Source organism: Ctenopharyngodon idella, chromosome 16, assembly GCF_019924925.1.
Source record: "Ctenopharyngodon idella isolate HZGC_01 chromosome 16, HZGC01, whole genome shotgun sequence".
Lineage (NCBI taxonomy): Eukaryota > Metazoa > Chordata > Actinopteri > Cypriniformes > Xenocyprididae > Ctenopharyngodon > Ctenopharyngodon idella.
In genome coordinates, this window is record NC_067235.1 from 6,540,244 (window position 1) to 6,553,021 (window position 12,778).

Consider the following 12,778-nt stretch of genomic DNA (forward strand, 5'->3'; position numbering starts at 1 on the left):
AAAGGAGAAGGAAAGGGTGAAAAAAACTTGCCTGATAAAAGTCTAACTCAATTTAAGGACAAGTACCTTCATCTGTAAATGAAAGCAATTATGCGGCCCATATTATATTATGTTGGCCGGTCTCAAGATAGTCATCAATCACCCGCAATCGAGCTGTCACTGCGGGCAGATTCGTTTCTTGCAGGCAGTTTTCCAGCTGGGGAAAAGAGGAGTACATCATCATTAATTTGACTGTGACCCCGGGGCTTCTCACATGTCTGAACCTGGGCTTCTCTAAGCGAGTCAGCAACACACCATGGTGCACCTACACTTTCATCGCTCTCAATGGCGAAATGAAGACCTTTACATGAACAGACATATGCGCAGGATAGATAGATAGATAGATAGATAGATAGATAGATAGATAGATGTTAACATGTTGATGTTATCACATGAAACATTTTTCTTAATGAAATTTTATTTCAGTGATAAAATCGTGAACTTCACAGAGGTACAAATGTAAATATGGTACTTTTATAAGCAGGCTATTGCACTTTCAGGGTCCTGTGTACTAAAATAAATTAATATTAATATGAATGAATACCTCATTTGTGGCCTGTGAAACACGTTATAAACTGCTCACACTATATAATCCAGGAGAAGGTAAAATACGTCTAATAATACATCTGATTTATGAGTTTTCCATTTTTCTTTCTCAAATTTTCTCACAGGAAAAAAAAAAGTGTAAGTGTTTACTAATATAGGCAAACCACCGGATTTATTGATAATTCTGTATTGAAATTCTGATTAATTGAGATTAAAAAAACGCGCTTGCAAAACCTATATAACAAAAGATGCGGTTTGATTGTCACATTTTAGTATTGCAATCTCTTTTTCAAAGCTCAGTTTAATTGATAAGCTCAATTACAAGTCCATTGTGCCTTAAAATTTCACCCCCACCCCCTGTCACTCGTTGGGATTTTTATCCAGAGAAATGCATATTAAAGTTAGAGTCTGGTCATTTTGACTGGGTTTCTTCTGACGTCAGAGCCACCGGCGTTTAAAACAACCCGCATCTGGGCTGACGTGTTTAATACTAGTTTTTATAACGCAAAATATGTATTTCTGACATCAAAGACGGCAATTCGCCAAACGCTTTACGATGTGCGCGGCTGTGTTGTAGAAGTTTATTAGAGCGATAGGAGATAGCATCCAACCTGGGTATCTATTGAACATCCTCAGGAAGGCGTTTAAGCAAATTAAACATGGTAGTATTGCGCTTCGCCCTATAAGCGTCCGGCAGCTTTATGCTTTACCAATCAATCGGTACAGTGAAACACAGCAGACCTGCAGTCTCGCCTGCTTTCGGGGAAACGGGGATCACTCTACAATGTCCTATCCTCAATTCGGATATCCTTACTCTTCTGCACCTCAGGTAAGAGTCGTTATCGCGCACTTATTGTAGCATTGTTTCAGTTTTTTAAATGTGAACTTCAAAGGGGAAACGCGCTCACGTGCGCTGCAGAGTTAAATGCGAGTGATAAAGACAAAAGATAGAGGTTTAATCGGATTTCTGCAATGTAATTCAGGGCTTCCCTCTGCGCTTATCATTTTATAAATCTACTAACACGCGTTCGAGCCACATACACATGCAAAAGTGCAGATGCGATGACAGGGGGAAGGAGGACAACAGATGTTTTTTGGCCATGATCCATAAAATGCATTGTCCTGTGGGGGCTGACTGTGGGCACTGCCAAAAATGAACTTTCACTGCATTTTTTTTTTTTTTGGAAACATTTGGACACATTTTCCGATTGCTTACTACAGGTATGCAGGTTGTATTTTTTTATTTATGCTGTGACATTTCCAAATCATTCCAGTTCCTCATGACCACCAACTCTTTGACATCTTGCTGCGAGTCGAGCACCAGATCCATCTCGGATTCTTCCGCGCAGACGCCCGTGTACTGTCCCGTGTATGAGAGCAGACTGTTGGCCACCGCCAGGCACGAGCTGAGCTCCGCCGCAGCGCTGGGAGTCTATGGGAACCCGTACACGAGCAGTCAGGGCTATGGGAATTATGTTACCTATGGAGCTGACGCCTCCGCTTTCTACTCTTTGGTGAGTTTATAACATATACAATTATACGTTATAATAAAAGCATACATTCAAGCAACGAATCGTGATGTTAAGATCACAAAAATTCTGTACAACGAATGTGTTTCTATATCGGAGAAAAAAAAAAAGTTTCTAAAATTATGTTCAAATATAAGCAAATAACATTAATGAACTTTATATTTCTTTGTGATGCATTTGTACAGTTTCTAATTTCTATTTTATATATAAAGATTGACTTTGGGATAAAGGTCTAATTGGCATCATATTTTGCACCTGAAAACAATGTTACCAAGAACCTTATTATCATGACAAACATCATAAATGTAAAGTTTAATCGCATGAATGTCATTACTGACAGGTCTTGTGTTTATTTTCAGGGAACATTTGATGCCAAAGATGGAAGTGCGTCTGCGCATGCGGGAATTACACAGGCTGCCGCATATTACCCATATGATCCCTCCCTGGGACAGTACCAGTATGACAGGTATTGAATAGCGGCCTTCATTAAGAGTCTTCTGATTGGCAATTAACAAGTGCAGGACTCGTTCATTTGGATCAATTTCATAGGCCGCGTTCAACATATTGATTTAATAATTAGCGCAATCGCTATACTTAAACGCACAAAGCATCTTTTTCGATAAACCAATTTCAGGTCACTTACTTTGATGTATATTTTATGTTATATCATGCACTTGACAGTTTGCCCTTCAGGGTTTCCCCTGAAGTGCTTTAATGGCCAGATACTCGGCCGGTGCAGTCTGTGTGCACTCGATCAAGCAATTTGTACGCTCTATTATGCCTCTAAAAAAAGAACCGCGAGGAAGGGTTTATGGAAACAACATAAAACAAAGTCCTTGTATTTCTATGTTGCATTGCAAAACATTTGCGTCAACTTTTACCATAACAACACACTTTTTTTCTTTCACACCACAGATACGGATCTATGGAAGGAGGAACTAGAAGAAAGAACGCCACTCGCGAGACGACGAGCACGTTGAAAGCATGGCTTCAGGAGCACAGGAAAAACCCCTATCCCACCAAAGGAGAGAAGATCATGCTGGCCATCATCACCAAGATGACCCTCACGCAAGTGTCCACCTGGTTCGCCAACGCCAGAAGAAGACTCAAGAAAGAGAACAAGATGACATGGCCACCAAGAAACAAGGGCTCAGACGATAAGAAATACGATGATGATGATGAGGATGGGTCACAAGAAGATCAAATCAAAAGTGAAACCAATGATGACGGTCAGCCCCATTCCATTCTTCACAAATCAATGGGTTATTTTTCATTTATTTCTTGTTTTTTGTTTTTGTTTTTATCATTATCTTAATTTTTTTTTTTTTTAAGTTAATCATTTCTCCAGCCTTGAGCTGTTTTAGTTTTTGCTCCTGAAAAGCGCCAGCACAAACTTTTAAAGGTCTAGCGAGAGTCTTAAAAAAAACAACAACAAAAAAGTTCCATATACTGGAAAACTTTTCTTCAGAGTATTAAAATGTACTTCACATCAAGAGTTTATTTCATTAATTAATAAATATTACATGCTTAATATTTTATTGTAAAAGAACGTACTATTTTTTAAGTGTAATATAATTTCAAAAAGGATTTCATTAATGATATTAATCAAAGCATTAGCCTATTTTTTCAGGGTGCTTGTGTTGAAAATATTTTCAGGAATTTACAAGCTCGTTTATTGTTCTCTCTCGCTCTCCATTTACTTCTCATAACTATTTTTTAACAGAGAGCAAAAGTCGAGAAGACAAAGAACTTCAGTTAAGTGACTTGGACGACTTTGACACCATCGAGTCTGAGAGCTCAGAGTGTGAACTCAAACATCGCTTTCACATGAACGCGCACATGGCGACCACCGATGATCGCCTTAAAGAACCGTCGCCAAAACTCTCCATTCCCGGTCTGCTCGAAGCTGAGCGCGATCTCACCAAAAGCTGCTTGAAATCCACCGCCGAAGACTGCGAACACGACCTTCGGCACGCCAAAACGTGTTTCCAGCAGCAGGGCCATCCATTACTGGACAGCAAACCCCGCATCTGGTCTCTGGCCCAGACCGCGACCTCGTTGAACCCGACAGAGTACTCCTCGTGTATGCTTAGATGTCAACCATCACCCTCCGCCTCCTCACCTGTAAACGGCCTGGAAAGACAGCAGGATTCACCTGTTACTACTCTCAGAAACTGGGTAGATGGAGTTTTTCACGACCCCTTGTTTAGACACAGCTCCTTAAACCAAGCACAGACGAACACTACAGTTTCTTGGACCACCACGACCAAAGGCTCAATCTTAGAGACTGGAGCCCTTGGACGCTCCGTAGGGAACAACAACGTGATAAAAACACAGCAGCAAGAAGCCACTAAGGACAGTATGACATTTCCAAAGGGGGTGAATAAAATATTCTGCTCCTAGCACACCAAATGACTCTCAAAAAGCGAGGAGGACTGTTTGGAATAGACGTTTACGATTTTCAGTTTACAGACGCAACAGATAACAAATGTCAGACTGTGAATCGATGGGCCCAAATACGTTTTGTTACATAAAATTATTGCGCTGTCATGGAAAAATGTATGTATTTATTGCTGTGTTGACATCTCACTGGCGAGGGTCCAACAAAGGGATTGGTTTATATATATATATTTATTGGTTTGGTTGACGCACGTTCGCATTATGTAAACTAACAACTGGAGGTTTATGTTCTGAAAGACTGAAAAAAAGTTTACAGCCTAGTTTTATTTCGGCTTTTATTGTTTCTTTGGCATGCATATGTTGCTAGTTTTTATTGATTATTCTTTTAGACGAACTCGGACCTTGTTGCAATGACTCACAAGTGTCACTGTTAAGAAAGTATCGCACAAATGCACAGATCTCCTCAAAACTGGGGAATGTTCAAATCTGCTCACCTCAATAAATGGTCGATTTTTCGAAGCTTTTGTTCTTTGTATCGATCAGAGTCGCTGTCCCTGGTGCTGAACACACGCAGCATTATCCCCGATAAGATTTACCTGCTTGGTTAAATTTAGTGAATTAGTGAAAAGCTTCATTTGTATTGTTACTAAAAAGTCACACCATGGTAGGATTTTTATCCTGCCGTAATTAGGCATCATAAACTATACAGCTTTATTTTTAAAAGTCATTTAAAATTTAAATCTGATATCATTAGGTCAAAGTAATGGTATAACAATACAAATGACCCGACTGTCCACACTAAATAATGCATATGATGTTCTCAGCAGTGATTGTTTCGTGTTTACTGTGTTTGGCTTTGTAATAATTCCTCAATAACTCTTTATCATTCCCTCTCGTCCTCTGATGGGAGAGATGAGGCCCTCAGGAGCCATAAGACAGCGCTGGATGAGCTCCATTAACCCGCCATAACCAGCCTGTAATTGGGATGTTTTCAGTCATCATTCACTTCACTCTATCGATTTCTACTCTCTCTCTCTCTCTGATAATATTATCGAAGCACCAAATCCTTTACCCTGACCCAACACTTGAGATGGCCTGAGACAGGCCGTTTATATGGTTAGAAGGCAAGATCATTTGAAATGTTCATCTTGACACAGACCCCTCAATTTCTGGAGGTTCTCTGTACTCGGAGGCTTTTTTCACCGGGGCGCGTCTCTAAGTGAAAAGGGCAAGAGAATTAGTTGGTCGAGATAAAAGGGCAAAAACACGCAGTCAAAGGCAGGAGTTGACAGTGATGGTGAAAGTGTGGCCCCTGGAGGACTGGGGTCCGTTGAGAGGGGCTTCAGTGATGAATTTCAATGTGAACGCCAAACGATTGAGATCTTCTCCTGAACGATCCCCTGGACAAAGACATTTGAAAAAACGTGTTTTGTCTTTACAACGCAATACACAACAAATGGTGGTGTTGGTGTTCGTTGTCTCCACATAAAAAGCACTCTTTTTCACCCACACAAAATAAAATGCCAGATTTATTGATACTCAATAATTTAGTAATTTACTAATGCAAATAAATTAATAATAATAATAATAATAATAATAATGTGACATTATAAGAGATAAAAAATATTTTTTTTTGTTTACAATTTAATGTTACAGAGCAAGAAAATATAAAAGGAAAATGAGGAACAGAATATAATACCATTGCACATAGAAATTATATATATATATATATATTTACTGTTTCAAGAAACTTTCCTGTCGTAAAGCAGGGTTTGGAGAGGGAGAGAGAGGGGGTGGTGGAGATGTGATGGCTTGACTAACTCATTCAGGCGTGTCATACACACACACACACACACACACACACACACACACACACACACAGAGAGAGAGAGAGAGAGAGAGAGTGGAGGGATGGCGCTGAATTAACGGCGCTTTTACATAGAAACCGAATCAAACTGTAATCAGCGACGCGTTACTTTTCATTAAACGCCTTTGACAGCAGCATATTCAGACTCGACAGGGGACACAGGGGCCCCTGAAATAAACTGCTCTCAAAACACAGAGCCATAAGATAATTCCTTAAGCTCCATTAACAACTCTTAGCCGCAGGAAATAGAAAACATCTCCAAATCTAAAAGCTTTATCGACCTGCGCAAACCTCTGCTGATGGCTCCGTTTTTTCCCCCCTTTATTTATATATTTATGTTTCGTCTTAAGGGACAGGAACGTCCAGCGGTGGTAATAGACTTTAACAGAACATATTAACTGAAGAAGGAGGCGAAAAAGGCGAAAAGATTTAGATCTTTAACTGACCAATTAGTGTGTTTTATTTCTTCCACTGGCTCTGTCAATCATCAGATTTTATCTTCTCTGTTATCTAATTGTGATTACCATCTACTACACGTCATTGCAATTATTTGTGCGTTGTCGAATCAAGGATCACAATGGGCCAGTTCTCCTAAAGAAAAACTTTAGAGACAACAATAATCGTTTTTCTTGTTATTTTAACAACCACACAGAGTTTCGCGGTACACGAAACGTTAACAAATAAATAGAGTGATATTATTATTATTATTATTATTATTATATAATGCACTGAACATTAGTGTTGAAAATAAAATACAATTCACAGCATAAATAGCGGTAAATATTAAATATGAAACGTTATCCAGGAATGACCTGTATGTGATGGGAGGAGATAACGCATGGATCAAACAGACCCACGTAAAGAACAAAAATAATCCATGTTGGACATCAGATTTCACAGCTCTTAACAGAACAGACGCTTGTTTATCAGACACAGTTTGTCCACATTTCCCTCTGGACCCCAAACTGCAGACCTTTAAATAAGAGTGACACACGCGCACCCCTGGGAGCAAAGGACACGGTAAATATATTTGCACATCATTAGTAGCTCTCTAACACTGGCCCACGCCTGTGTGTTTTCTGTCCTGGCTGTATCATCAGTAACATTTGGTCTTAATTAATCTGGCAGGAAGCTAATTAATAAAAAGCAATTACTTTATAGTTCTACTGGCCTCTACTGAGGTCTGGAGAGTGAAATGCTGACGCAGATTGCAGCTTGAAGGTTGTAACGACGAGCTCTAAACACAAGCAGATCTTAACAGCACACAGCACTGCAGATCTAACACTGTTATGCTATCAAGCCATGCAATTCTAACTCTAAATTTTCTTATAATTACATTTTACAAATAAAATGCAATTAGGTTACATTTTATTGTGTCCTTGTTACAGTGAAATTATACATTTAAGTACTGAGAAATGTTATAATAACATGTATAGGGTTAAAGTTAGAAGGGTTTGGTTTGGGGTTAGTTGCATGTAATTATGCATAATTTGCTGTTATGTATGTACCAAGGACACTGTGAAATAAAGTGTTACCAAAAACTGAAATGACAAACAACCAAACATTGTGTAAGGTTTTACCATTATGTTGCTTTTTTATTATTATTTTGCTGCAATAGGTCAAATTGTGAATATATATTACCTTTGTTTCTACCATCTAATGGTTATGTGCATTCAAATACAAATATGTCTTTTTTACATAGTGTTTCACATTATTTATTTTCCCTTTTTTCTAATCTTAGTGTATAATGACAAAGTGAGCAAACTAAATATGTTTAATCTTGCATTCAGTGTCACAACTGTTCTATCAGTCAATATTAATCACACATAAAATAGCACATGCAAAAGCCATTTGTTTTTCCTGCAGCTTTAAAATTGCATTTAAATGTCATTAAAGTTCACTAGATCGGCTAGTGTAATAGGCATCGATGCAGTCGCAGAGAGCTTATCGGCTGCTTTCTTTCGTTAGTCATTGTGGGTGAAAGACTGGGTCTGGAGGGCAGATTTGAGGTGGTCTGTACAAAGGCTGTTTGATAGGCTTGTCCTCACTCACAGGTGTCACAAACTTCCCGTCGGCCTTCATAGACCAGCTCACACATCTCTAAAGTCACTGCAGAGGTCACATAGCTGCCATTGCTGGTGTGATTTGCACTCTCTGACTGGCCTGTAAGAGCCTCTCTGAGCTTTGAAGAGGCCGGACGGAGTGTTGGTCAGTGTTACGTGCTTGTGTGACTGAAGGAATTCACTGTCACTTTGCCAGATTATCGGACCTGAAATATCACACGGACAATACCTACATATATCAAGGCTAAAAACAAATACAGGCTCATTGCTCGGGGCCCATGTGAGTTAACAGAACTATGAGATGAGAATTCACACTTCAAAGCAAAATGAATTTAAAAAAAGCACGAGGCTTTAAAAAAATATTGAAACTTTTTGTCGAAAGAAAAACTGTTGTGCCCTGTACAGAAAAAAAAATAAAAATAAAAATAAATAAATCATGTTTAATACAGAAGTTCGACAGAAGTTGTGGCACAATGTTGACTACCACATAAATTAATAAAAATAAATAAATAGGAAGTAATTGGCCAGTTTTTATGCAGAAAGGATTAAATGCAGAAATGTAAATTTAAAAAAAAAAATTTTTTTTTTATCATTTTATAAAAACACTAACATTTTAGATAAATTCTTCTGTTAAAAAGTATTTTATTTAAGCTGTAATGTTGTTCTAGTCAATTTTTTGGTTGTTTTAGGTTTTTGTTGTCATGGCAGCCAAGTTGTAAAACTAACATTTTTTCCCTAGATGAAGCAAAACACCTCGAGTTAGGCAAATGAAGTAAGCCTTAAGTAGTATGTCCTTACTTACAGACTTTCTTCATCATTTTGGTCGAACAAATAGATGAATAAATCAGAGCTAACGTGACAAAGACAAATAAAAGAACAGACAAACATTACTTTAAAAACTTAACTCAATAACTATAATGCGAGGATCCCCTCAGCCTCGAGCGTCTCTGCCGCACCCCGCGCACTTCCTGCCTGCAGCATTTCAAATATCACGCGCTGCATACACGTTAAAGGAGACATTTATTTTAAAATTATTTATAAACATACTTACAGGGTCCAAACTGAATATATTTCTATATAACAAACGAGTAAATGCAACATCTTGTATAGAAAATATTCAGTTAGCGCCAACCTTTATAACGTTACTGCAAACGTAGGCAGCGCAAATTCAAAAACTCGGTTAGTTACGATTTCGTTAGTATTCATGTTCACAAACAACTTTAATTAACTCATAAACAGCTAAATCACATGTTCAACCTTTGCATTATCGAGTATATTAATTAAAACAAATTTCCAACCTACCTTAACTCATCTAAGTCCAGGGAAAAGAAAATGGCGGCCGAGCAGAAAGTTCGAGAAAGGCTCCTGCGTCATGACGTCAGAAAAAAAAAACGTCTGACGCGGGGTCCTTAAAGAGAAATTATACTTTGGCTGAAAGTGAGATATTTGAGTAGTTGTGAATTAGAGTGTACAATACTGAGAGCAATTCGGAAAGCAGAAAGACAAAGTAATTAGACTCAAATAGTTATAGCAAGGTTGAGAACCAGGTTATCTTCAGAAAATACACTGTATTTTAATGTTGTTTTTTAATCATTTCCCCAACTAAACTAAGAGAATAAGAGAGTTAGAGAACCTTTAAAGAACTATACAGAGGCTTAATGGGTTCTTTGTATGGCAGTGGTGCTATATAGCACCTTAACCACCGCAAAGAACCGCTGAAGAATCATACAGGGGCTTAACAGGTACTTTATACGGCAGCGGTGCTATATAGCACCTCAACCACCCCAAAGAACTGCTGAAAAACGAATTTTTTTTTTTTTTTTTTGAGTGTAGAAATAGTTCGAAAGTGATTTTTTTCAAAGGATAATCATTTTATCTTGTGGTTATGCTTTAGAAACAGTAATATTTACAGATTGGCCCCATTCACTTCCATTCTAAGTAACCCAGATTTGTGTTGTTTTTAAAGGAAATAAGGGACAAGTTGAAATTAAATTTGAAATTTAAATTTTTAATTTGAAATTTTGGTAATCAACGTAATGCCACAAGCAACTCATATTGAATATTCCTTTAAAATAAAATATAAGACAAAGACAACTGAAGTCCTGATTATGAAATGGAAATAGAAGAGGAAAGAATAGATTGATGTCTACAGGATGAGAAAGGAGCACTAGATTGTGTTGTAGAGTTGTGAGCTCTCGTGAATCATGTGAAGTGTGAGGTGAACGAGTCTGCCAGTCAGAGCATTAGAAGAGCTTCTCCACGAGCCTCCATGAGCTTAAGACAGAAATCCTGCATGACTACATATCTGTGCACTAATTAAAGGGTTACTCGTCTTTATCAGATGTCATCTGGTGATTAAAGTATCCAGCATGTGAATAATTCTTTGAAATTCTCTGTTCTTTATGGTATGAAGCCCAGTTTAAAACTGTTCCGATTGGATTACATGAGAGAAAATACAATCAAATCAGCACGGGATCATTGACCATATATACTGAGAAAGCACTTGTGTTCATCATGCAAGGCACATTTCAGCGAGATCCAACAAGACCGATTCAAACATATCTTTTGATTTGTCAGAGGAACTTACTAATATTTCCTAACATCATATTGCATCAGTGTTCTTATTCCCTCGTGCCCGACCTCTTGTTTTTATCTTTCGTTTTACAGAAACACACATGCCGCTCTTATTTGTATGTACTGCTGATCTTTTGCAACACAATTGGAAACTGAGGCAAAGGTCAAGCTTAACTCTCTTATGCCTTTCATAGACGAATGAAAACAGCATATACTATTGATCCATCCTAAAATGATGTACATAAATCTGAGAGCTCCACAGAATGCCGCCTGACCTTTCTCAATTACCAAGGTGACAAAAAGGCCAGAGTGATGCTTACAGAAGTTTGACATGTTGGTTTTCTTAACACTTTGAATGCAACGAAACAGTTAACTGGTTCATTTTTCAGATTTAAAACCTAAAAATACTTATTATTATTGAAACGTGGTTTCCTGAAAAAGAAATATCAGTGAAGACTTTACAATGAATGCACCATGTGCATTGACTATTGGTGAAGTACAGTAGGAGAGTCTTTTCAATTCTTCTAATACACTTAAAGTGCCATACTGTAACGGTTATATTCTACGGAGCCCCGGACATGACATGCAGGAAAAAAATAGTAGGCTAAATCACGCGAACGATTTACTAATTCGTTCCCTCGATTTACTAAATCGTGCACACAATTTACTATTTTACTACTACTATAAATAGTAAATCGTGCGCACATTTTAGTAAATCGAGGGAGCGAAATAGTAAATCGTTGGCACGTATTAGTAAATCGAGGGAACAAAATAGTAAATTGTGAGCACGATTTAGTAAATCGAAGGAACGAATTAGTAAATCATGCGCACGATTACATTTTTTTCTTGCATGTCATGTGCGGGGCTCCGTAATGTTCTGTTTTATTGTAATTGTGTTTTTTGTCCCTGTTCTGGTTTGTCTGTGTTTGCTTTGCTTCTTTTTTTTTTTTTTTTTACATAGTTTCAAATTAATTACGCACCTGTTTTGTTCAGTTCATTGGCTCTGCTTATATATTTAAGTCCTCTGTTTCATTTGTTCAGGGTGTCGTCAATGTTAACGTGGTTGTGTTTCTATGATTATTATTCCTGTTATCTCCTATTTGCTCCATGGTTTGATTTGTGATTAAAGACTTTGCTAGTGATATTCCTTCATCATGTGCTTACTGCAGCTACCATTACTTGACAGAACACGGAAACTATGGACTTACCAGCCGTCTTCCTGCACTGTTTGGAGCAAGAACAATGTAATCTCAAGGACGACACTAATGACTTCTTGAACCTGGAATGCCTTCCCTGACTGCTCCTTGTGTGTGTGTTTTTTTTTTTCTGATGAGCCTAAATGAGCACTATAAGGTACGCCTGCCTAGTGTTGGTACTCGGGGGGATTTCGCTACATTCGTGGAGTGGGTGCTGGCCAAAAATAACTCCTACATGACCATCTGCCTCATGGATGAGGACATTGCCAGCCCCACTCCAAACCCAGAACCTAGCCCCAGTCTGCATGGAACTAATGGCAGAGCCCACCGCAGACGTGGAGTCTGAGCCTGTTGCAATGAACAAGCCAGTAACAAGGATTAAGCCAACCATCGCCCTGGAGCCCGAGCCCGACGAGAGGTCTGAAACCGTGTACAAGCCAGCAAATTCATCTGTGCCAGTGAGTGTACTCGTGAAATTCAAGGGGATGGAATGGAGCCCCGCCCACTCTCACACTGCAGAGGGTGAGATGCAGCTGGCCTCTGCATACTGTTATAAGGATTTGG

The 12,778-nt window shown here is 38.5% G+C and overlaps 1 protein-coding gene across 2 annotated transcripts; it reads left to right on the top strand.

Moving 5' to 3' along the window:
* The first annotated feature begins 1,020 nt into the window (after positions 1-1,020).
* Positions 1,021-5,029, top strand: irx4a (iroquois homeobox 4a). 2 transcript variants are annotated; one of them, XM_051865570.1, is made up of 5 exons: positions 1,021-1,414; positions 1,860-2,099; positions 2,474-2,580; positions 3,030-3,343; positions 3,838-5,029. In XM_051865570.1, exons 1-5 carry the CDS (start codon positions 1,370-1,372, stop codon positions 4,515-4,517), a joined length of 1,386 nt encoding a protein of 461 aa, XP_051721530.1. In that variant the 5' UTR covers positions 1,021-1,369; the 3' UTR covers positions 4,518-5,029. The 2 variants fall into 2 exon arrangements, with proteins under 2 accessions (XP_051721530.1, XP_051721529.1); XM_051865569.1 differs by lacking the exon at positions 1,021-1,414 and having other exon boundaries at positions 1,554-2,099.
* The last annotated feature ends 7,749 nt before the right edge of the window (positions 5,030-12,778 follow it).